The following is a 25,637-nucleotide window of genomic DNA, read 5'->3' on the forward strand; positions in this document are numbered from 1 at the left end:
GGTCTTTTGCTGGGTGACTCATCAAGGACTTCTCAACTGTTCAAGCAGAACATAGAGAAGGCTTTGCTAGTGTAGCTATGTGTAGACTTGGCCAAAGCGGAGCAGATCATAGCCTCTCATGTGTCCCGAGCTAACAGAACGGGTCCTTCCCCATGTGCCAACGTGTCCATTTTAGAAAAATGCTCTCACCACAATGAGTAGGAAGCATCCCTACTATGGGAAGGGCCAGTCCAGTCATGTCTGCAGAAGCTACTCGTTAGAATTAGGTTTCGATCCCTCACAGCTGCAAACTAAACTTTCCAAAAGGGTCCTGACACTGGGCTGCCTTCCTCCTACAGCTAACAGAGCCTGGAATAAGAGGAGCTCAGATCCTCTCCCAACCATAGCGACGGAGCAGTAACTCTGACACTCTTCAAAACTGACACAGGTCAGGCACTTCCAAGAAGTTTGGAGCCTCCTTCCGCACCCACCCAAAACCCATCCACCCGCACGGCAAGCGCCAGCAGTGAGCAGGCCACCTTATCTGGCTATGGCTGGCTGATTCAGGGGTCGCCTCTACCCCACCTCTGCCCTCAGAGCAGTGCCGTGTTTGCTGAATCTGTCAGCCCACAATGCGCTCCACTTGCAAGACACTTCCTGTGGTTTCTATTCATGAGAGAAAGAGAAAAGGAATTGAGGCACAGACCCCCAGTTACATGCCATGGGCTCCGGCAGCCAGTCATGTGACGCAATTAGTATCTCAGCGTCTATTTAATGGTGCTAGCCCTTGAGAAGAGCCAGAAAATATGACCCGAGCGTAAGCAATGCTGCAACTTCTGCTTGAGTCTGCAGACAGCCTTCAGCAGGAGCAGCAGCTATTAGAGCTGGGGGGGTAAGTCATTGCCCCACACTCACCACTAGTGCAGCCCAGACACCCACTGCTCTGGGGGAAGCCACCCTGCTGTCTATGCTGGCATGGGTCACGCATATGGAGAACTCCTAAGCAAGGGTGGGGTACAGCCACAGCATAGGGTCAGAGCATGGGGGGAGGGGAGTGGCCAGAGCACAAGTCAAGCAGGGCCATAGAGTGCCTGACTCCGCTGGATTCCAACGATCATTACAATATCCAGACCCGGCTGGAAAGTAGCACGGGGTGATCTCTCTTCTGGACAGCAATAGGCAGAGCTCAGAATAGCTCAGGAGTTGCAAAGCAGCTTGAATGGTTTCTCAATTTGTTGGGCAGACAAGAGTGAGTCATTTGAGAACCTGAGTAAACAAGCCAGGCTGTTCTTTGCTCTGCTGGGGCAAGAAGCCCTTCGCACAGGAGGCCTCTCCATAGTAACTTACATTTTCAAATTGCAGGGTGCTCAGAGAAGAGCCACAGATGAGGGGTCTAGAAGGACCAGCTTACAGGACTGAGCTCTAAGCCATATTTTTTTTAAATGAAGACGAGGTAGGTGACAGTCCTCAGGAGTGCAGGAAGGAAAATACTGAGACAAATACAGCCAGGGCTTCCTGGGCAGTGCAACAAATATCACAGCATTCTGCTGCTGCTGGTAGTGACCATTTGGTTGGTGTGGGACAGGTGGGGAAATATCTGCCCCATTGTCATAGCTTCAACAGATTCCCCCCCACCCCCCACCACACACACACTCGTGTTCACAACTTCCCACTGGCTGCAAAACCATCTTCAGATAAGTTCTGATAGACCAGCTGAGACCCGTGTTTGCTGAACTGATGCCATTAGAAACAGAGCAGCATCAGCACAGATAGGTCACTGGTGCTTTTAAACACAGTTAGTTGTCTAACCCTGCTCAGTACAGGTCTAGTTCAGGGGTTCTCAACCCTTTTCTTTCTGAGCCCCCCCCCCGCTATAAAAACTCCACCGCCCACTTGTACTACAACAATTGTTTTTCTCCATATAAAAGCCAGGGCGAGCACTAAGGGGTAGGAAGCAGGTCAATGCCCAGGACTCCACACCACGAGGGGCATTGCGAAGCTAAGTTGCTCCGGCTTTGGCTTCAGCCAGATGCTGGAGCTCAGGACTCCGGGCTGCAGTCCTGCATGGCACGGGCCTAGTAAGTCTAATGCCAGCCATGCTTAGCAGACCCCCTGAAACCTGCTCACAGCACCGGGTTTACAATGGCACCACGGGTGCCATGGAGCCAGGTCCGTGCTCAGAAGGGGCCCTGGCCTACTCAGCTTGCACTGCGCCCCGAGACCCGCCAGCCTGCTGGCTACCCGCCCCCCCCCCCACCCACCACTTGCTCCTCTCTGCCCCCAGCACCACCAGCTGGCTCCTCTCCGCCCCCTGACCAGCCCCCAGTGCACCTCCAGCTCCAGGCAGTCTCTGCTTCTCCTGTGGGGGCCCTGCCTGTCTCCCCAGAGCTGAGCCGCCTGGGACTGGTGCAGAAGGCTGGCCAGTTTTGGCCAGGTGGGGGGGTGAGGGGGGAGAAGAGGACAGTGTGTGGGGCTTGGTTGGGCCCCTCCAGGCAAGTGAGTCCTGAGGGAGCCTGGCTGGGGCAAGCCCTGGCCGGGATGACTGCATCACTCCCAAAGGGCTGGGCCAGAGCAAAGCGATTCCCTGCCCCGGGACCAGCCCTGGCTGCGCTGCCGGCTCATACACTTTCCTCCCAGCAGGGCCTGGGAGTGCGGCTGGGAGGCAGAACATGGGGGAGTGGGTCTTGGGGGGGGAGGGGAGCTAGGCTGTGAGGGGGCAGAGAAGGTGTGTGTGTTGGGGCACTAGGGAGTGGGGGTTCTGTGTGGGGTGCTGGGCAGTTGTGGTGGGGCTGTGGGGGTGCTGGGTGGGGTGGTTTTGTGCAGTATGCTGTGCATTTGTGGCAGAGGTCGGGGAGGTGATGGGCATGGCGGAGGTCTGGGGGGGGCGCTGGGCAAAGGGAGTTATGGGGGTGTTGGGCAGGGGAGCTGGGTAGCACAGCATGGACCTGCCCCCGACAGGAAGGGGCATGCTGGCATCACAGGGCCAGCAGACCACAGTGCGTCTGGCAACTGCTGGTTTGTAAATACTGCCCTCACATTGGGGTGGGTGGAGCGGGGCTGCCCCCGCCATGGCACGCCCCATTGCCCCTGGCTGGCCCCTCGCTCTGGGGACTGACCTCCCTGGTCCATGCCATGCTCAATTGCCTCCATGAGGGGGCCCCACAAAAGGTTAATCTGGCCCTGCCCCCACGTAAAATTCGCAAAGAAGGCTAGTGTAGACAAGGCCACACACTGTTCAACTCCCTGCCAAACCCTTATTTGGGTGACCAGATGTTCAAGGGCTTTGAGTCCCCCAAACCTATCATTATGCCCTCACCAGCCTACAAACTGAGCTCCGAGTATCCCCCCCCTGGACTGGGTATTGGCCACAGGAATAGAGTGAACAATGGTCTAATCCAGGGGTAGGCAACCAATGGCATGCATGCCGAAGGCAGCACACCAGCTGATTTTCAGCGGCACTCACACTGCCCGGGTCCTGGGCACCAGTCCGGGGGGCTCTGCATTTTAATTTAATTTTAAATGAAGCTTCTTAAACATTTTAAAACCCTTATTTACTTTACATACAACAATAGTTTACTTCTATATTATAGGTTTGTATAAAGAGACCTTCTAAAAACGTTAAACTGTATTACTGGCACGCAAAACCTCGAATTAGAGTGGATAAATGAAGATCCGGCACTCCACTTCTGAAAGGTTGCCGACCCCGGAACGGTATCTTCTAGTTCCTAGAGCTTTGAAAGGAGTTCCTTTCAACAAGCTAATTGTCAAGATCTCGCTTACAGAGAGGAACATTCTTCCTCTGCCATGCAGTCCCAAATTGCTTGACATCTCCATGCTAGAATTCCACACTGGCCAGCTGTTCCAGCATCCAGCGTGGAATGCTGAATCCAAAATTAACATCTCAACAGTTCAACATTAAGAACATTCAGCTGAAATGGAACTCAAGGGGGCTCATGCCATCTGGAATGATGAAACCTAAGAGCCCTCAACACTGCAACAGGGGACTCTATTTGCTTTGCCATATCAGCATACCTCATTCCCCCTTACACTGAAAAAGGAAAATCCCACAGGAATAGCCCCTGGGACTGATCACCTCTTTTCCAAGACCAGAGGTGTGGTGCAGACACAGGTTGGCCGCCTTCAGCAGCAGGTTAAAATCCATTAATCGATTATTACCAGCACGGTTGCGCCAGGGTGTAAGTGAGATAACTGAGTTTACAGTTTCCAAAGGCAAACTGGGATTTAGGATTGCCTCTCAGCCACAGCGGCAGTGTGGTGCTCATTTCTCCAATCTGAGCTACAGAGGTTTGTTTTTACGTATAATGAACCCAGATTCACTACAAAAAGATTCTCACTAATCCACACCCCAGAACACCAACATCCCATAGAGCAAAAGCAGATCTAGGTAGTTATAGCTGAGCTCCTCACAACCACCAATGGATTTTAACCTGGGGGGGGGGGGGGGGGGAGGGGGAGATAGCTCAGTGGTTTGAGCATTGGCCTGCTAAACCCAGGGTTGTGAGTTCAATCCTTGAGGGGGCCACTTGGGGATCTGGGGCAAAATCAGTACTTGGTCCTGCTAGTGAAGGCAGGGGGCTGGACTCGATGACCTTTCAAGGTCCCTTGCAGTTCTAGGAGATGGGATATCTCCATTAATTATTATTATAACCTCACTGCTATGAAGGCAGATAATTATCCTCATTTTACAGATGGTGAACTGAGGCACAGGGTAGATTAAGTGATTTCCCAAGGTCAAACCAGAAGTCTGTGGCAGGGTAAGTTTATGAAAGAGGCATGCTCCCGCTGGGGATTTTAAAGGCTCAGGGAGCAAAAGGTAAGATCTCTGTCCTAACAGGATCCCATCAAGACTTCTTTAGTCTAGACCACTAGTTTCTCCAGAGATTCTTACATCCTTTTGAAACTCCTGCCCTCTGTCTTCACTATTGAGACAACCCCTTTTGATACCTCTAACATTAACAGTCAAGCATATTGCCCTTATTAGTAATGTTTTAAAGAGATTAAATCTGCAGATACATTTCATAGGAAAACAGGAAAAATTACTTTAAGTGCTTTTTAACCCACTTAAAGAAACATCTTAATTTTGAGACAACTTTACATTAGTATTGATTCTTTGTGTGGACAGACTGGAACCTTCTGAAGTCCCCATTTGTTATAGCACCTCTATCAGGAATTAGGGTCCCATTGTCCTAGGCAAGGTACAAACAAATCTGTTAGTCTTTCAGGTGCCACCGGACTCCTTGTTGTTTAAACAAATCTGATGGTCTCTTACCCAGAAGGCTCACAGTCTAAGACAAAAGATTTGACTTGGGAACAGACAGGAGGGAGGAAGAAGGGATGTTAGGTTAGTTGTAACAGTGATCTTAGTATCCAGGAGTGATCACTAGTCTAGCCATCGTCACATGGTAGTGATAAATAGGTTTCACAAAGATAGACTTAGGGTACGTCTTCACTTACCGGAGGGTCCGGCGGCAGGCAATCGATGTTCTGGGATCGATTTATTGCATCTGGTTAAGACGCGATAAATCGATCCCAGAAGTGCTCGCCGTCGACGCCGGTACTCCAGCTCGCCGAGAGGAGTACGCGGCATCGACGGGGGAGCCTTCCTGCCGCGTCTGGACCCGCGGTAAGTTCGGACTAAGGTACTTCGAATTCAGCTACGTTATTAACGTAGCTGAATTTGTGTACCTTAGTCCGAAGTGGGGGCTTAGTGGGGACCAGGCCTAAGGATGGATTTAAAAGACATAAGGCGGTGACTGCACATTTTGATGAGGATTTCTTCTCACGAGTAAAGGGCAAACATGGGAGAAAGCTTGATGGGAAAAGCAGACACGCAGGTTTATTAATAACCCATTATCACTAGCATGTAATTAATGCAGAGGAGGAACCAGTGCTCATACATCATAAGAATGTCATTAAACCTGCATCATGTGCAAAGGAGACAGCAAACCCCCATGATTTAATCAAGAGGGATGGTTAAAAGGAACTGGGAGGTTTTGGAACACAGAAGTGGTCAATTTGCCTGACTTCATCAAGACTACCATCTGGAAGTAAAAAAGGAGGGGCAAAAGCCAAACCCCAATTGCAGGAGCTACACAGGCATTCAAAGTCAAATTTACATACATGTAACATGCATTACATAAGACTGAAAAGCAAGATTTTTTTTAATGGAAATAGAGGCTACCTTAAAAAGGATGCAGGCAGGTCAGCTTTGACCCAGAAATTAAACAAGCACAAATGGTTTGTTTGTTTTTCTTTAAAAAGTAAGTTTTAAAAACTAAAAATCACAAATGTCCATTGATTTTTAGAAATTCAATGGAAACGGGCAGGGTTTATGTTTAAGTGACCTGCAAAAGGGGAAAAATATGTTTGATTGTAAAGAAGAAACAATGCACAAAAAAGGCTTGAATTGATTTGTGTTTTAATAATGGGTTTTGTATTTTTTTTTTTTTTTTAAACATGAGAGAGATTAGATTTTGCTGAACAAACTCACTGACTCACTAGAGAATTAACCGGATTTTGACATCAACCAGAGCTATTGAAAGGAAGCTGATTGTTTTCCATGACTTCCATCCAGTTCATTAACTTGGTGATGTCTCATCCCTCTCCTCTGGAATGGTTAATTCCCTCCATTCTTCACTTATCCACCCTTGACTTTTTTCACCCCCTCCCATCTGAAGGTCCGCCCTGCCAGCTTCCCTCTTCTCCTCCCCCCTCCAAACACACACACACACCCCTTCCCCACTCTCCCCCCCCCCCCCCCACATCTGCTTCCTCCACTCCTGTTCTTGCATTGTGGTGTGTTCCTGGCAAAACCACTATGACCAGGCTAATTGCATGCACTACAAATTCATTCTCTCCTGTTCTACCATCTTCCTACATGAACCACTCTGCTACTCCATCTTAAATGAATCCCATGCCTCCAATCCCAGCTGCCTTTTCACCACTTTTGGGTATGTCTACACTGCAAACTAGAGGTGTATTCTTAACTCAGGTTAGCTAATTTAGGATAAAATAGCAGTGAAAACAGCTACACGGCATCGTGTTAGCATCTGGAGTTAAAGTCTATAGGGCAGCCTCAGATGAACTTGCACTGCTAACCCAAGCTAAAAGACAGATTACTGCATCTTCATTGTTATTTAAACCCAAATTAGTGAACCTGAATTAAGAATACACCTTTTTTCCCCAGCAGTGTAGCCCTACCCTTTGACTTGAACCTTAAACCTTCCTCTCCTCCTGCATCTCTGCTTCTCTCTTGACATGGGATCTTATCAATTTCTTCCCAGGAAAAAACAAAATCCTCACATGACCTTCCCTCTCCCATCTGCTTGCTTTTTCTTTACCTTCCCCTCCACCTCACAACTCTCTCCTCCTTCTCCCTGATCACAGACAGACGTTTCTTTTCTTTCCTTCTCCAGCCCCTCCACTTGCCTCACTGACTCCATCCCACATGCCTCACACCCACTCATCCCCTCCTTTACTCTTCACCCGCTCTTTCCTCTCACAATACAAACATGCCTTAGTGAGACTCACCCATCTTAAAAATACCCACCCTTCTCCCTCCATTACCATACCATCGCCTCTCCCGCTTTTATCTCTAATCTCATTGAATAGATGATCTACAATCCCTGGCTGGAATTCGTTTCTGCCAACTCCACCCTAGACCAGGAGAAGCACTTCAGGGGAGGGGAGGCACCTTGCAGGGCCTATAGCCACCCCAAAATTTGCCTTAGCCCTCTCCCCCACCAGCTGCCGTTCTCCGGCCACCCAGCTCTGAAGGCAAAGCAGAGGCTGCTGGCCGGGCATCCAGCTCCAGCGGCATTGGAGAATTAAGGCCAAGTGCAGGGCCTGAGAGTAGCCCCCGGCCTGTGCCCCCACTAGCTGGGACATGATGCCCAGGGTAGGTGAAGAGCTGGAGCTCTCCACAGCAGCCTGACTGACCCACTCTGGCCTGGGCTCCTGGAACCTGCCCCCAGAGCTGCTGGCCCTGGAGCCAGGTCCCCACACCCAGGCAGCTCCTGCCAGCTGCAAGCAGCCAATGCCCCACACTGCCCAGCTCCAGTTTCAGACCTGGCTGGAGGCCGGGCCTCCCAGCGAGGGAAGGGCACAGCTCCCCAATTTTCTGTCTGGCCCACCTCTAATAGCTTGGGCACTTTCAAAATTAGTTAACACCTAGTTAAAGCAAATCCTGATAGATTTGAGTGAATAGCTCTTTTTACAAGATTCAGAGACTCTTTTGAGTTGAGAAGACTCCGGTTCTCTCATCCTCCAGCAAGGACAGGGACCACAAGACTTGATATTCCTAATTGTAAAGTTACAGAAAGCAAATGAAACTTTACAACATTCGGGCTGCTCTTATACATCATAAAAGCAGCACAAAGGGAACAGTTTTAAATAAGCAAAGCTTTCCCAGCAGTATTTGCAATCCAAACATTCAAAGTGCCTGAAAACACTGGTACAATGACAGACAGGCTACCCAAAAAATACAACTAATTTTCATTGTTTAAGTGTAAGAAGTGAATAACCTCAATGGTGAAAACCGAACTGGATTTCTAGAGTGCTTCCATTTTCCTGAGTTTGAGGTGTTCTTGTTAATACGGGAAACAAGATTTGTTTAGCAGCATCTATGATTTGTGACTTAACTGGGTTTCCAACTGTGAGCACTGTGGAAACAGCCACCTGCAATCAGTATGTCTGCACAGGCCCCTTTGCATGCATCTGATAAGGAATCATCAGCATTTTACAAACGGTGTTTAACTCACAAGGAAAGAAACTTCCTCCCCCAATTCAGACCAAGCAAAAATTCAGAATGAAGCATCGCTAAAATCCACCTCCACCCTCCCAGGCCTTTAATCTGCCCAGAAGGGCCCTGGGGAGGGCTTTACAGAGGTTCAAACTCAAAGCACCAAATGTTTAGCACAATCCTCAAACCCCAAAGCCAATAGGGGCCAATGCAGGGTGGGGACTCAGCTGAGAAAAGGAGACTCGGCAACAAAGCGAACGATCTGCGAAGCAAGGAGCGAGACCCGGGAGCAAAGGAGCTATGGGCAGCCCCAGGGTACTGGGGTCCCAACACCTCAGAGAGAGACAGACACAGCTTCATGTACCACCACCACCAGGATCATGCCAGGCAGACACACCCAGCGGGATGAAAAGTGAAGCTCCTGAATTGCCTCCTGCCCCGGCCTCACTGCCCCTGGCCCCTTCTTGTACCCTCCGCCCGCCCGCCTCACTGCCCCTACCCCCAACCTCTACCCCCTCCGCCCGCCCGCCTCACTGCCCCTACCCCCTCCTCTCCCCTCCGCCCGCCCGCCGCACTGCCCCTACCCCCTCCTCTCCCCTCCGCCCGCCCGCCGCACTGCCCCTACCCCCTCCTCTCTACCCTCCGCCCGCCGCACTGCCCCTACCCCCCCCTCCCCTCCGCCCGCCGCACTGCCCCTACCCCCTCCTCTCCCCTCCGCCCGCCGCACTGCCCCTACCCCCTCCTCTCCCCTCCGCCCGCCGCACTGCCCCTACCCCCCCCTCCCCTCCGCCCGCCGCACTGCCCCTACCCCCTCCTCTCTACCCTCCCCTCCGCCCGCCGCACTGCCCCTACCCCCCCCCTCCCCTCCGCCCGCCGCACTGCCCCTACCCCCCCCCTCCCCTCCGCCCGCCGCACTGCCCCTACCCCCTCCTCTCTACCCTCCCCTCCGCCCGCCGCACTGCCCCTACCCCCTCCTCTCTACCCTCCCCTCCGCCCGCCGCACTGCCCCTACCCCCCCCTCCCCTCCGCCCGCCGCACTGCCCCTACCCCCCCTCCCCTCCGCCCGCCGCACTGCCCCTACCCCCCCAACTGCCTCACTACCCTCCCCCTGCCTAACTGCCCTACCCATTCCTCTCCCCCCACCCCTCTCACTGCCCCACCCCTTCCTCTACCCTCCCCTCCACCCGCCCGCCTGCCTCGCCTCACTGCTTTCCCCTCGCCCGCCTCACTGCCCCGCGCCCCCTCGGTCTGACCGCCCAGCCCCCCCGCCCCGGCGCGGCACTCACAGGAGCTGACGCTGAGGAGCAGTAAGTGGAGCCGGCCCCACGCCCCGGGCCCAGCCATCGCCGCGCACCCAGCTACCCACGGAGCTCTGCGAGATGCCGCTGCCTGACTGAGCCCCACCCGGCCCCGCTCACCGCCCGCAGGTGAGGCCCCGCCCTTTCCCCAGGTGAGGCCCCACCCTCTGTGCCCCCATTGGCTCCCGGCCCACGCCCCCTGCACCCCGCCCCCAAGTGCTGATTGGATGCCGGTACGGTGTCGTCAACCAATAATATAGTCAACCCTGTGCCCCGATTGGCTAGCATACCTACAGCTCCGCCCTGATTGGCTACCGGTGGGGGCCCTTAACCTCGCCCCCGTGAACTTAGTCCCCGCCCCAAGGCCCTCCCCTCCCCCCGCCAGGACTCTCAGGTTGCCATGGTGACGGAGGCCACACTCTGCTCGACTGGCCCAAAGAACGCGACCCCCGCTAGGCGCTGATGGGGGCGGGGCTGCACCCAGGGACTGAGGCCCCCCCCAAATCAGAGAGGCTGCTGGGAGAAATCTGCCCCCCCCCGCCCTGCCCCCAGCCCAGCTCACCCCCCACCCGTGTCCTGCCCCCAGCCTCCTCCCCAGGGCCCAAGGTCCCCCCCAGTCCCTGCACCCAGGCTGAGCCCCCCACACACCTCCCCTGTGGCCAGGAACCCGTCTCTCCCTCCTGCACCACCCAAGCCAGCCTTCCTCCCCAACCCCTGTGGCCCGGCCCAGCTCACTCCCCACCCCATGGTCCCCCCCCTTCTAGGATGACCAGATAGCAAGTGTGAAAAATCGGGACAGGGGGTGGGGGTAATAGGTACCTATATAAGAAAAAGCCCCCCATATCAGGACTGTCCCTATAAAATCGGGACCAGGGCCGGCTCCAGGGTTTTGGCCGTCCGAAGCAGCCAAAAAAAAGCCGCGATCGTGATCTGCGGCGGCAATTCGGCGGGAGGTCCTTTGCTCCGAGCAGGAGTGAGGGACCGTCCGCCGAATTGCTGCCGAATAGCTGGATCTGCTGCCCCTCTCCGGAGCGGCCGCCCCAAGCACCTGCTTGCCAGGCTGGTGCCTGGAGCCGGCCCTGATCGGGACATCTGGTCACCCTACCCCCTTCCCAAGCCCAGCCCCACTCCCTGCCCCTTGTGGCCCAGCGCCGCACCCTGCCACCTGGTCTTAGTGTGCCAGGGCGGCCTGAGGCTGGGTGCTGGGGAAAAGCTCTCCCCCCTCAGGCTCTGGCCCTGTCTCTATTCAGGGCCACATGAGCGGGTCTGAGCCAGGCAGCGCAAACTGAAGTTCCAGGTGGCAGCAACAGTTTCACCAGGAGAGCAGGAGAAACAGCATTTCCCTCCCCCAAGGGAATCCTGATATTTGGGAAATGTTATCCGCAGAACGGAAAGTCCGAACACATTCCATTCGGGGACCTCGAAACGTTTTGATCGTGCTGAACCATCATCATGTAACGTAACATATGAAGTACGTCATATGCACAGATGCTATATAGACCATTGCAATCAGGTCACAGATTTATGGGCAGACTTTATAGGCATGGAGGAATAAATTGGCAGGTTAAGAACATAAGAACAGCCATACTGGGTCAGACCAAAGGTCCATCAAGCCCAGTATCCTGTCTTCCGACAGGTTTCAGAGTAGCAGCCGTGTTAGTCTGTATCCGCAAAAAGAACAGGAGTACTTGTGGCACCTTAGAGACTAACAAATTTATTAGAGCATAAGCTTTCGTGGACCTCTCAGAGTTGGTAAGACAACTCCCACCTGTTCATGCTCTCTGTATGTGTGTATATATATCTCCTCAATATATGTTCCATTCTATATGCATCCGAAGAAGTGGGCTGTAGTCCACGAAAGCTTATGCTCTAATAAATTTGTTAGTCTCTAAGGTGCCACAAGTACTCCTGTTCTTTTTGTCTTCCGACAGTGGCCAATAGCAGGTGCCCCAAAGGCAATGAACAGACAGGTTATCATCAAGTGATCCATGCCCTGTCACCCAATCCCAGCTTCTGGCAAACAGAGGCTAGGGACACCATTCCTGCCCATCTTGGCTAGTAGCCATTGATGGACCTATCCTCCCTGAATCTATCTAGCTCCCTTTTGAACCCTGTTATACTCTGGCAAGGAGTTCCAGAGGTTGACAGTGTGTTGCGTGAAAAAATACTTTCTTGTGTTTGTTTGCTACCTACTAATTTCATTTGGTGCCCCCTTGTTCTTGTATAATGAGGAGTAAATAACACTTCCTTATTTACTTTCTCTATACCACACATGATTTTTTATAGACCTCTATCATATCCCCCCTTAGTCGCCTCTTTTCCAAGCTGAAAAGTCCCATTCTTATTAATCTCTCCTCATCCAGGTCTATACCTCTAATCATTCTTGTTGCCCTTTTCTGAACCTTTTCCAATTGCAGTATCTTTTTTGAGATGGGGCAACCACATCTGCATGCAGTATTCAACCTGTGGATGTACCAGGGATTTACATAGAGGCAATATGATATTTTCTGTCTTATTATCTATCCCTTTCTTGATGATTCCCAACATTGTTTGCTTTTTTGACTGCTGCTGCACATTGAGTGGATGATTTCAGAGAACTATCCACAATGACTCCAAGATCTCGTTCTTGAGTGGTAACAGCTAATTTAGACCACATCATTGTATATGTATAGTTAGGACTATGTTTTCCAATGTGCATTACTTTGCATTTATCAACATTAAATTTCATCTGCCATTTTGTTGCCCAGTCACCCAGTTTTGTGAGATCCTTTTGTAGCTCTTTGCAGTCTGCCTGGGACTTAACTATCTTGAGTAGTTTTGTATCATCTGCAAATTTTGCCACCTCACTGTTTACCCCCTTTGCCCGATCGTTTATGAATATGTTAAATAGGACTGGGCCCATTGGTTTCCATTAGCCAGCTCCAGTCAGCCTGATTCAGAGAAAGGTGGAAGGAGTCAGTGGTTGCAGAAAATCAGACACTGTTTTTCTTCTCTGTTACTGTGTGTGTCCCTACAAGGTGTATTGATTGCTACAATATTACTTGTGGTGAGGGGGACAATGGGGCTCACCTCCCAGGTACTGTGGACATTGTTATCACTGGTGGACGAGGGCCCTTCGTTTTCAGTTTTTATTTATTTTTTCCTGGGAATTGATCAGTGTTTATTACCACAACAACAACAATAACAAAAAAAAGTTCTAATAATTTTTATGGGTAAACATCGGAGTTTATTTTGGTGGTCTGAAAGATGGGGGGGGGAGTATTCAGTAGATTAATGCTTTAAATTCCATTAATCAATGTGGTTTGCTGCAGAACTAAAGCACAAGGCCACCTCTGAGTTTAAGAAAATAATATATCTCTGATCCCCAAATAAAAGTTATCATTTGAAGAGTTTACTGTTGTAGACTTAGAACTATTAGCCTATAAATATTTACAGTAAAATCTTTTTTATCCAGCATGTTGGGAGTATGGGGGATGCCAGTAAGTGAAAAATTCCGGTTAACTAAAAGGGAGGGAGGGAGTTTGAGTGCGGGAGGGGAGTGCAGGGCTGGGGGTTAGGGCACGGGAGGAGATGCAGGACGCAGACTCTGGGAGGGAGTTTGGGTGCGGGGCTGGGTGGTGCAGCGCAGGAGGGGGTGCGGGATGTGGGCTCTGGGAGGGAGTTTGGGTATGGGAGGGGGCTAGGGGCGTGGGAGGGGTTTTGGGGTGCCGGATCTGGGGGGCGATCAGCTTGGGCGGCTTCCTGCAAGCAGTGACCTGTCCTTGTTGCTCCTAGGTGGACATGCTGCAAGCGAGTCTGCAGGCTGCCCCTGCCCCAGCTTGAGTGCTGGCTCCGCAGCTCCCATTGGCCACGGTTCCCGGCCAATGGGAGTTGCAGGAGCGGCACCTGTGGGCGGAGGCAGCGCGCAGAGCCACCTAGCCACGCCTCTGCCTAGGAGCAGCAGGGACAGATGGCCGTTTCCAGCGAGCCACACGGAGCCAAGTAGGGAGCCTACCAGTCCTGCATCAACCAGAGCATAAACCGGACTTTCTATGAAAATTCGAAATGCCGGTTTAGAGGGCTTTCCAGCTGGTACAGGGCTGGATAGCACCGTTTTTACTGTACATTTAATAATTGGGCCACACAATTTGCAGCACATACACTCAACTTCATCCTTTTCTCCTGTTTTTGTTTTTTTTAAACTTTCAAATACTTCCTTGTGTTCTGAAATGTATTCTCATACAGATTTTCATTTTCTTCCCATTTTAGTGTGTCAAATCTTTAAACCATTATCTGCTAACAGCTTGAAATGTGTACGTGGTGGACATGAGATTCATCAGTATGTTCAGATGCGCACACACTTCAGAGTTTGCTTGCGTGCCTGTTTGTTTATTGTGTGTATCTTCTAGACGAGTGGTTCTCAAATTTTTGTACTGGTGATACCTTTCACATAGCAAGCCTCTGAGAGCGACCCCCCATATAAATTATATAATTAACACCATTATAAATGCTGGCGGCAAAGTGGGGTTTGGGGTGGAGGCTGACAGCTCGCGACTCCCCATGTAATAACCTTGTGACCCCCTGACAGGTCCCGACCCCCAGTTTGAGAACCACTGCCCTCTCTCTGTGCTGTCAGACTCTGATTTGCAGGCAAGCGCCTGCTTTTGACGGGGCCTGACTTTTGCTCATAGTGTAACTTTTGCTGATTTTGGTTCAGGCCTCAGGTCTTGCACTAGGCCCGTGCTTCAGGCTCTCTTTCTACTACGGTAGTTACAATCACAGCAGAAAGTGTAAGTTTCAAAACTCCTCTCCCTTATTCCCATAAAATGTTGTACTAAGATATGACACTGATTGTGATGATTAGCTTCGGAGTGCCTCGCTCCAGTCCCTGCCATGGCCAGTACAGCCTGCCAGGGGCCGGGCTGCAGGGAAAAAAGAGGCCAGTACGATTTTTGGCTGTATGAAACAATAACATTTTGGTCCCTATTTCTGCACTGAAACTTGGCATGGTTTTCCACAGGCAGTCGTGATTTTAGCTGCTAGCTCGCTCACGCGGGTAACAAAGGCGCAGAGCACAGCTGCTGCTGGTGTCCCAAAACTGCCGGGGTTTGTGTGTCACTAGCCTGTTTGGTGCAATGGTGCCAGCTGAATTCATGGCCAAGTGGCATGGGAAAGCGTTCTACTGCAGAGGAAGAAATAAGGCTGCTACCCTAGAAACCTGTGGGAGAGGATCACAGAGTACCTCCGGGAAAGTTTCATTGAGATCTCTCAAGAGGCTACATAGGACATCCCTGTGTACAGAAACAACCCCTCCCCTAACCCAGCAGAAGGAAAAGCTGATGCCAACTCTCTCTGTGTGGTGTACCTCTTCCTCTTCTCATACAAGTAAAATGATGAAAAGTTGATACCTGTGTCTCGAAACATTGCCAGGAAAAATGCATGCACGCACTTCCGCAAGGTTCTTCCCCTTCAGCAGGCTCGTCCATGCTTGCCAGGTGGGACTGGCAATACCAGTGGTTCTCAAACCTTTGTACTGCCGACCCCTTTCACACAGCAAGCCTCTGAGTGCGACCCCCCTTATACATTAAAAACACTTTTAAATATATTTAACACCATTATAAATGCTGGAGGCAAAGTGGGGTTTGGGCTGGAGGCTGACAGCTCGCAACCCCCCATGTAATAACCTCACGACCACCAGAAAGGTCCCCCCAGTTTGAGAACCCCTGGGCTAGACTGTGGCAGTGTCTCAAACAGGTGCTGGTTCACAGCAAAGCTGCCCTGCCACTAGATCTACCCCTCTTCTTCCCACAGCGGGGGTCTGGCTCAGGCTCCTCTGAGGTATTTACAGTGGTTGCATATAGTCACTGTAAGAACTGCAGGTCCTCAGCTCAGCACCAGGTCGATTGTTGGCCTCCCTGGGCGCGGGGTCTGCCCCCTGCAGTTCCTTCGCTTCCATCCGGCACCTCTACTGATCCCCGTTGTACCCCTCTGGCTGCAGCCCCCAGGCAATCTTCATAGAGATCCACCGCCTCTTCTCCCCCCAGGCCCAGGAGCTCCAATAGCTCCAGTCTGCTCTAGATCAGAGTGTTTGGAGCATGTAGCCAGCATACTTGATTGGGCAATTGCACGCAACAAAGGCAAGCTGCTAGGTGTGCTCGCCCAGCTGCGCAAGCAGGAAAAAGCATTTCAAAAATATGTGGGGGGTTTTAAAGGGACAGGAAGTTGTTTCCAGTCTCTGTAGGCTGGGTCACGGAGTTTACAATTGTGACCAGAGCAGCCACTGTTTGGTATTGTGGGACAGCTGCTGGAGGACTGTAAGGGTCAGCTCTCCTATTGCGTTGACTGCTATAGGTCGACCACAGTGCAATGCCAGTAGGGAAGGTGGTTTTCCAGTATTGCCTTAATGGGGCACTTCATGGAAGCAGGAGACAGTTTGAGCCTAGACACACACAGCTAAGTTGGTGCACAGTGGCTTACATCAACCTCACTTTCTAGTGTAGAAAGGCCACCTCCCTGCAGGATGTAGCTGCATTTACACCAGGGTTTTTGTCAACATCACTATGTTGCTGGGGGAGGAGGCGTCACACCCTGCCCCTATAACTTTACTGTGCAACAGAAACAGCCCCTCCGCCCCCCCTTCCCCACAATCCAGCCTCTTCCCGGAGCAGCGTGGGGGCAGGGCAAGGCAGGGAGCATGCCCTGCCCCCGGTACACGCTGGGCCAGATCCTGCCCCCCGAACTCCCTGCCCTGAGCCCCCTGCCTCATCCCACACCCCTCCTGCATCCCAACCCACTGCCCTGAGCCCCCGCTGCACTCTGCCCCCCTGCTGTACCCCTCATCCCTCCTGCACCCCACACCCCAACTCCCTGCCCTGAGCCCCCCCAACCGCCCTCCTGCACCCCCTGGGGGCAGAGTTGGGGTGGGGATTTTGGGGAAGGGGTTGGAATGGGGGCAGGGAAGGGGTGGGCCTCATGGAAGGGGTGGAGTGGGGGCAGGGCTGAGGGCGGCAGGGGGGAAAGGTGTCAGTAATGCAGCCCTCGGCCAATGTACTAGTCCTCATGTGGCTCTCATGGTTATTTGAGTTTGAGACCCCTGCTCTAGACGAGGGATTTTCAATGGGTGGATCACAACTGTCCCAGAAGATCAGGAAAGGCCAGCAGTGGGGTCATGAGGCGTTGAAAGTAGTACAGTCTAAACCAAAGAAAAGTCTCGCTCCCCCCATCCCCACAGCCCCTGACCCTTCAAGATCAGGTATTCTCCACCCTCCCACACATCAATTCTATATGCTAAGGGTAGGTCTGTGCTTAAAACCCTGCGGCAGCACTTCAATGTAAATACTCACTATAGTGCTGGGAGGGGTTCTTTCAACACTGGAGATAATCCACCTCCCCGAGAGGCAGGAGCTCGGTCAACAGAAGAATTCTTCCATCCGTCCAGCTCTGTCTGCACTGGGGGTTAGCTTGGCATAGCTACGTCTCGGGAGGTTGGGGGGGGGAGGGGGAATTTCACACACCCCACACCTCCCCCCCAAGAGACCTAGTTTTGCTGAAGCAAGTTCTGCATACAGAGCAGCCCTAAGCATGGTCAGAAATGAGACTTTTTTATTGTTAGTGGGGAGGTTGTGCAATTTTTTTAATGTGAATAAGGGCTCACCCACGTGAAGAGGCTGAGAAACACAGATCCGTACAAAGACTTTAATATAATATAAAACCTGGCTAACCCTGAGCAATTTCCACTGTTGTCTTGTTGCCATCATACAATCATAGAAGATCAGGGTTGGAAGAGACCTCAGGAGGACATTTAGTCCAACCCTCTGCTCAAAGCACAACCAACACCAACTAAATCATCCCAGCCAAGGATTTGTCAAGCTGGGCCTTAAAAACCTCTAAGGAAGGAGATTCCACCGCCTTCCTAAGTAACCCATTCCAGTGCTTCACCACCCTCCTAGTGAAATAGTGTTTCCTAATATCCAACCTAGACCTCCCCCACTGCAACTTGAGACCATTGCTCCTTGTTCTGTCATCTGCCACCACTGAGAACAGCCGAGCTCCATCCTCTTTGGAACCCCCCCTTCAGGTAGTTGAAGGCTATCATCAAATCCCCCCCTCACTCTTCTCTTCTGCAGACTAAATAACCCCAGTTCTCTCAGCCTCTCCTCGTAAGTCATGTGCCCCACCCCCCTAATCATTTTCGTTGCCCTCCGCTGGACTCTCTCCAATTTGTCCACATCCCTTCGGGGGAGAGGGGGGGAAGAAGAGAAGATGACGGATGGACCAAAACTGGACAAATATTCCAGGTGTGGCTTTACCCGTGCCAAATAGAGGGGAATAATCACTTCCCTCGAGTTGTTGACAATGCTTCTACTAATGCAGCCGGCCTTCTTCGCAACAAGGGCACACTGCTGACTCATATCCAGCTTCTCGTCCACTGTAATCCCCAGGTCCTTTTCTGCAGAACTGCTGTTTAGCCAGTCAGTCCCCAGCCTGTAGCAGCGCACGGGATTCTTCCATCCTTCACATACGTCCCACCCCTTATCAGAGCCATGTACTACATCGGAGGAAATGCTAGAGAGCTCTCTTTTCCAGGAGTGGCTGCAGAGAAAATCCCCTGTGCAGAGGTGGCTGAGAGGCACCCAGTAGGTTATAGAAATAGTAGGCTACAGCTGAAAGCGGCAGATTCAGCTGGAGAATGAGGTGGGGTAGCAAAATGACCATCAAATCTACCTCCTTGAGAGCTGAAGAGCAAATGGATGGGGTCCCAGATTCCCAGGGGAGGTGAAGGAGATGGAGTGAATGGGGGGGGGGTGCAGATATCTCCCCACCCCGAATAAAGTGCCTGAACCTCCCAGCTGCTATTGGGGGCAGGGGGAGTGACTACATTTGGAGCAGGTGAGACACTGGGCTGGAAGGTGAGGCAGAAAGTAGAGTGGCAGTTTCTCAGACAGGTGCGTTAGCCAAGAGCCCCCCAGGGCCCAGAGCGTTCCCATCCCAGCACCGGGCATCAGCAGCAATGGGACAACGTTGCAGCAAGGAAGCAAAGGAAGAATCCTCAGGGAAAAGCCAGCTGCTGGGCGTGGAGGGACAGACACCAGCCCTCGCGGAGTCGTTCCCACTTCACTTCCCTTCCTTCTCAGACCATTCCTTGTAGCTGCCTTCGTAGTTACGAGCCCTGAAGAGACAGGAAGTGACATGTGGCTTCAGGATGGGAGATGGGAGGGACTATCCACAGCTAGATGGACCCGCTGCCTCTGGAGTGGGAGAGACAGACCCAGCCCAGCTGTGACTGCTCATGGGCCAGAAACCCAAGTAGGACCAGAACAGCAGAGGCGGAGCTGTGCCCAGAACTTTGAGAAATAACGTGTCCCCAGCACAGGGTCATACGGATGATTTTGAAGGTCCCTGAGGAACCAAGGTAGCTGTGGGAACATTCCCTATGGGGTTAGCTAGGAATTATTCTGTCCTCTCTCTCAGTAGCTAACCAAGACTTTGTCTCTGTGGCCCTGGTGAGAATCTGGAGTACCACCACCACCCCCTCCAGTGGGTTTACTCCAGAATACACCAATATAAGCAAGATCGGTGCGGAGGGATATCTGAGCCCTCTCCTCCTCCACCAGACCCAATGATTTCTCTATTAATAACCCTATATGTGAGAGTTTAGGGGGGACGCTCAGAAGGGCCGGAGTCCATAGGAACCAGGGCATTTTAAGCACCTACAACCCTTGCCTCCAAACCCACAGAGCCCGTGGTACGTTCACAATCTCCCTGAGGGTCTAATGCCCCATGGTACAAGAGCCCAAGGTGGAGGGGCAGGCTCACTTGGCATAGCCGAGGGTTATGGCGATCTCTGTGGCCTGAGCCGCTCTCCTGCCCCTCTGGCAGTAGAAGATCAAGTTCTCATCATCCATCTGTGGCTTGTCCATGCGATATTTCATCTTAAATGCCTCAGGGTCCATCTTCAGGGCTTCCTCGACTTCTGCCACTGGGTGAGGGAAAGAGGAGAGAGATGATCGTGATCAGCAGTGTTGGTGTATCACATCTCCACTAGATGGGGATGTGACACTAGCTAATGGAGTTACTCCTTTAGCTCAAGTGGTAAAGGTCTGTATCTTGATGCTGAAGTTGCGGAGTTAAACCCTGATGATGAGGATTGTGGGCGATTGCTACACTGCTCCATAAATACAGGCGATGATGCTCTTATGTTTATGCATGCAAGTCCCACGTGCTTTATAAAGGGACACAAGCTACCACTTTTCCCACTCCTGAAATATAGCACCCTCTGTGGTGAAACACAGCAAATGACCAAGACACGGAAACTCTGCACGTCCATTTAGGACAGGCAGTGAAGTAGAATGCTGCATCCATTTAAAACCACCAAGGTAGTTTAAGGAAGGAGAGAATTCCAAGCTGGAATTTGGCCAGGGTTACACCCTGTTAGGAGTGCTAGTAATACAGAATTCAGGCCTGTATTTTTGCCTGAGATAGAATTTTAGATTTGTTTGCTCATTTAATTTTTGATACATTTATATTCCTACTAATATGCATAAACAAAGGACAGACACTGTGCATGTTGCTTCTGCCTAGCCAGATACGTTTGTTAGTATAATGGGAACAGATAAGAACAGTTAAAGTGTTACTGGGTATAATGAAAGTATAATATAGGAGTGCACATGTTAACACTGCCTCAACCTCTATCTTAAGGGAAGGTCAAAGAACCCGTTGGGAAGGGCAGGAGGGGATTGGGGGGAAGGTATAAAAAAAAAAACACTAAAAGGCCACACACACACAAAAAAAGCGCACCTGTTCCTGACTGTACCACCTCACTCCTTACCCCTCCCATGGGATACAAAAGAGGTAGGACAAAACCCCCAGACTCATGTCTCCCAAAACGGAACATGACCATCAATTGTAAGGGGGGGATCCCAAGCGTGCATTGCAGGTATAATTCTGCCTGCTAAAGTGGGGAGAGAACGGAACACTGGGGAACAAGGCTCTGCAGTGTCAAAGTTATTGACATGCTGCCTGAAAACCAACCCCAATAAACATCGCATTGCCTGCACTTCAGACTTCTGGTTTTCTTGTTACGCAGAAAGAAAGCAGAACCAGGGGAGGGGGGTGAAGAGAAAGCCCGCTACACACCCATCTGCTTGTGCACACGTAGTGTCTTCATTGATCCAGCTTTGGTCTCACATCACTTCCCCAGCACACTGGAGAGCAGGGAAGAAAGAGCGCCCCCTGCTGAGTTACTAATTCCACTTTCTCCAGGGCTCTAGTGCTACGTATCAGGAATGATGGGCCTGGAGTCCTTGCAGCTGACCTGGGGCTGGCTGGCTCAGCCCTCAGGCAGGCTAATGAGCCCAGCTGGGCTGTGGCAGAATCGCCTGATTGGCTCTTCCACTGGCTGCAAGGAGACTACGGATCTGCATTTAAACTCAGCGGCAGGTCGCTGACTCCTCTATGCTTCTGCCTGCAGCTGCGATCACTCCTGTGCCCGCCTTGTTTCCAGTCCTGCTCAGTTCCTGTCTCCAGCTTTGACCCTTGGCTCTGACCGCTCGGCCTGACCTCTCATGCCCTGGTCTGTGACACTACATGTTGCCCTCTGCAGTGGGAGGGACGCTCCCTCTACATGCAATCGAAGCCCTGGTTGCTGGCACCCACAGTAACCCCTCACCTGGAATATTGACCGAGTTGGTGATATGGCCGTTCGCCACCTCCTCCGGCAACCGCACGTCAATAATCCGAGCATTCCTGCTGTCGACCAGCACTTTCATGTCCTTGTGGGAAATGACGTTTCCTTTATGGAAAGCAGAAACCAGCAGTCACTTCTTCCGCTCCCCTCGCAAGCCTCCTCCCCCAGCAACCAGGGGCAAACCCCTCTGCTCCCCCCATCACAGGGACGGAGAGTCGGGGGGGTCTGCAGCAGATCAGCCCTTGCAGCCCCTCCCATGGTCTAGTCTCCTCCCCGTGTGAGATGTTTCCTAGCTACACTGAGGCCCTGTACACGGCTCTCAGTGAGAAACTGCACTTCACACCACCAGGGCCAGGGCTATATATATAAAAGGGCCTTTGTCATATCTGTCAGAATTCTGATTTACACAAGCTCTTGGGCAAAACTGGAATTACATTAAACCCAACCAACTTAAGTTTAAGTATTTTGGGAGTCCAGGGATTGTACGGCACTTCTCTGGGAGGATGGCCTTGACTAATACAATTTCTGGACGATATCAGAAACTTCAGGGGATGTTTTGGGACAATACATGGGAAGTGGATTTCCCAGGAAATACTTGGAGGCTGAGGGAAATGCAAATGACCCACCTCCATCTATCCTTTAGAACAGTGATTCCCAAACTTTAACAACCTGTGAACCCCGTTCACTAAAATGTCAAGTCTTGCAAACCCCCTCCCCTAAAAATGAGTATTTCCAGGAATTTTCTCCTTTACCTGAGTATAAATTATAAAAGCAGTGATCTTGGAAATATAAAATTTGTTTTTATGGCATGCTTATTACACACTATTTATTATTTTTCATTACAGTATGTTTATTATATTATGAAAATGGCAACACTCTTCCAAGATCTCACTTTCGTAGCTTGTATCACTTTGAATAAGCCTGTTATAAGACAAGGCTCCTATGTTTCATCAAGGAGCATCAGATGTGAAACAGCAGGAAGGTACTGTATTTAAGAAGCCAACTCAAAGAGTTCCTCCTACACAAGCATTCAGGTCTTGAGCAGTCCAGGCAAACAACGCACGTTACAACAAAGCTTAAACTTGTTGTTCATAATAATGTTAAAAACAATACTTGCTGCCTATTTAATTAAAAAAACCAGCAAAAAATATTCACCTCCCTTTCCATTTCTTATAAGGAGTCTTGAAGTTTAAATCTCCTCAGTGTGATAGATATGCTTGCTTTGATCTGCTTAGCTCTTGGAAGTCCAGGGGCTCCGGGCTACTGGCCCTGTGCTGCCCGGGATCCCTGGGGACAGCTCTGCCTGCCATTAAGGAATCCCCCCCCCCTTTGCCCCCGAGAACCCCCTTTAAATTTCGCGAACCCCCAGGGGTTCACAAACCCCAGTTTGGGAACCACTGCTTTAGAAGCTGCACTTGGAGTAGAGATCCTGTTGTCTGGTGGATTATCTGATCAAGGTGACTTCAAAGAACCCAACTGGATAAAGGAGTGACTCTCAGTGTTCTCTTCTGAACAGAGAGCGGGATGAACTTGACACCGCATGGAAACCCCTGGGGGGGCTGGGAAGGGCTGCTCCTACCAAAGCCTACATTGGAGGGGGGTGATCTCTGGTAAGCTTATTAGCAGGCGTTTAGGTTTTTTAATTGTTTTTTCATATGTTTTCTCTGCAACACTTTTGCCTCAAAAATTAATAGGCTCGTGTAGGAAGAACTGCAGTGCCTAATTAGCACCAGGGCTTGCCAGGGCTGAGCCCCGGCATCTCTGGGCCTGGCAGTTCAGAGCCCTGGCATCTCTGGGCTTGCCTCATGAGTTATGAAAGTAAAAAAAAATTGCTTGAGCCAACTTCCCCTTTGCCAGGTGGGTGTTCGACCTTCCCCCTGCCCTGGCCCCGGCCCACCCCTACACCACCCTCACCCCACCTGCTTCCCCAAAGTCCCCGACCCCATTCCACCCCCTTCCCCCAAGTCCCCACCCTGCCTTTTCTCCGCCTCCTCCCCTGAGCACGCCCCCTCCCCGCTCCTCCCCCTCTCCCCCGGAAAGTCCAAAGCACCGCCAAACAGCTGTTAGGCAGCAGGAAGTGCTGGGAGATAGGCGGAGGAGTGGCGACACAGTGCACTCAGGGGAGGAGGAGGAGAAGAAGAGAGCTTGGCTGCCAGTGGGTGCTAACCACCCACTAGTTTTTCACCATGGATGCTCCAGCCCCAGAGCACCCACGGAGTCAGAGCATATGAGCCCCAGCACCGCTTTCATTACAAATTAAGCACTGAAGAACCATGCGGTAACTTATAGTTGTAGCAATTCCACTGATATTAGTCTCTGAGGGGAAAGGCAGCAGGCCTGCTTGAGCAGACTAACCCAACACAGGGAAGGCAGGGAGCTGCAGCAGCCTGGAGAGACCCCAGCCAGCAAGGAGAGAGACCCATGTCTCCACCCTAGAGAGATGACAACCGGGGGAGCTGCAAGTCAGAGCGGGTGCCCTTGCTGGGCCAGTGAGGTGCAGGTGCCCTGAACGGACACAAGAATCAGGCCCCTTGTCTTTAGTAGGAGTCACTCATGGGCAAAATCTGACCCCTACAAGGCAACAGCAGAGCCGGGTTATTCCTTTAACCATTGATTTTCCAGACACAGGATTCATTTGCTCCTGACATGCTGGAGCAGGGTTCAGGCTGTGCAAGACACCAGGGTGTGTGTGCACCACATGCTGCTCTCGTTCACACACTGTAAAGTTGGGTGCAACCTCTCTGACTGCTGTGGGCTGTATTCAAGGGCGCGCACACACACACACCTGGATACAGAGCGTGGAAGTGAATTTTCCCCACAGCCGGCCCTGGACCTGTAGACACGGCCGAGTCCAGTACTGAGGGTTATTGCGGGGAGATCTCCCAGCATTGCTCTAGCACCTGCAGCTTTGTCTAGACGAGGGGGAAAGGTTTAAAAAAGGCACGGGGGTAGCTCAGCCCATTTGAAACCCCACCCAGTGTGGATGCAGCTTACCACCTCCACAGTCACATCAGCAGGTCGTGCTGTAGTGTAGCCCTTGTCTAGCCAAGGTGCTCTGTCTACACACAAGAGTTGTTCCAGGTTAACGATGTCAGTACAGGAAAGGGAATAAGTCACCCCAGTCTGAGGCACCCTCACACCAGTGTAACTGCATCCACAACTGGGATTATGCCAGAATGAGTATCTGTAAAAATAAAAATCACACCCCCACTCCCACACCACCTCACAGCAATTATACCAGGACGGACGCTGTGTAGATACGAAAAAAAACCACTGTTTTCCCTATTGAGTTTAACCCCAACTGAAAACCCCATTTAGCACCAATGTAGACACAGTCTAAAGCCTTCAGCTCAGTTTGAATAGGTCGAGTTACAGCCTCAGCTTTAACCCAACCAGTTCAGCATCTAGGATCATGGGAGGGGCTGAGCGCAAGAGGAAGAGGGCAGCTCCAGGGAATGGGGGCTGACGGCACAGTAGCTTTTCAGAGGAGGGGATGGTTGGAATGCTTGTCACCGGGGCTGGGCCCAGCAAACACACCTATCCCCAACTTCAGTCACTCCCATTCCCAGGGTGCACTAGGCTAGGGCAGGAGCCTCCTCTGAGTCTGTACCGAGGTCCAGCTCCGGAGGTCACGTAGGAGGCAGGATACGCCAAGAACCACTTGTCGGCTCTCAGGAGACTCCGTTCTCTGCGAAGGTTGCTCTTTTAGCAGGGCAGCCCAATGGGCTTCTGGTTCCAGGCTCTCCCCAGCCCCTGCAGGAAAGCACATGCCTGTTTTCCCATCAAGATGCTTGGGCACTGTCCAATCTTTAATCTATCGCAGCCAGTACAGGGAGTAGTTGCAGGAGGCCGGGGAAGGGGCAGGGACACCACCGGCTATTGTAAGCTTGCAAGTGACTTCCAAAGAGCCCAGTGCAGACGTGCGCACGCAACC

The 25,637-nt window shown here is 51.7% G+C and overlaps 2 protein-coding genes across 6 annotated transcripts in view; both read right to left on the reverse strand.

The window, feature by feature from the left end:
• LOC101948039 (junctional adhesion molecule A-like) overlaps window positions 1-10,185 on the reverse strand; it is a 333,339-nt gene extending 323,154 nt beyond the window's left edge. Inside the window, exon 1 of the mRNA XM_065574695.1 lies at window positions 10,027-10,185. Coding sequence (XP_065430767.1) covers window positions 10,027-10,084 — 58 coding nt within the window. The 5' untranslated portion in view covers window positions 10,085-10,185. The remainder of the gene's footprint in view (window positions 1-10,026) is intronic.
• A 7,513-nt stretch (window positions 10,186-17,698) lies between these two features.
• TSTD1 (thiosulfate sulfurtransferase like domain containing 1) overlaps window positions 17,699-25,637 on the reverse strand; it is a 61,512-nt gene continuing 53,573 nt past the window's right edge. For 2 of the 5 annotated variants that reach the window (XM_065574707.1, XM_065574705.1), the window contains 3 exons: window positions 21,686-21,808; window positions 19,834-19,996; window positions 17,699-19,186 (listed from right to left, as the gene is read on the reverse strand). In XM_065574707.1, the coding sequence (XP_065430779.1) occupies window positions 19,132-19,186; window positions 19,834-19,996; window positions 21,686-21,808 (341 nt within the window). In that variant the 3' untranslated portion in view covers window positions 17,699-19,131. Of the gene's footprint in view, window positions 19,187-19,833; window positions 19,997-21,685; window positions 21,809-23,691; window positions 24,616-25,313; window positions 25,457-25,637 lie in introns of those variants that run through there. The other 3 variants (XM_065574708.1, XM_065574709.1, XM_065574706.1) reach the window with 2 other exon arrangements.

The sequence above is a fragment of the Chrysemys picta genome, chromosome 20 (genome assembly GCF_011386835.1).
Source record: "Chrysemys picta bellii isolate R12L10 chromosome 20, ASM1138683v2, whole genome shotgun sequence".
Taxonomy (NCBI): Eukaryota; Metazoa; Chordata; order Testudines; family Emydidae; genus Chrysemys; species Chrysemys picta.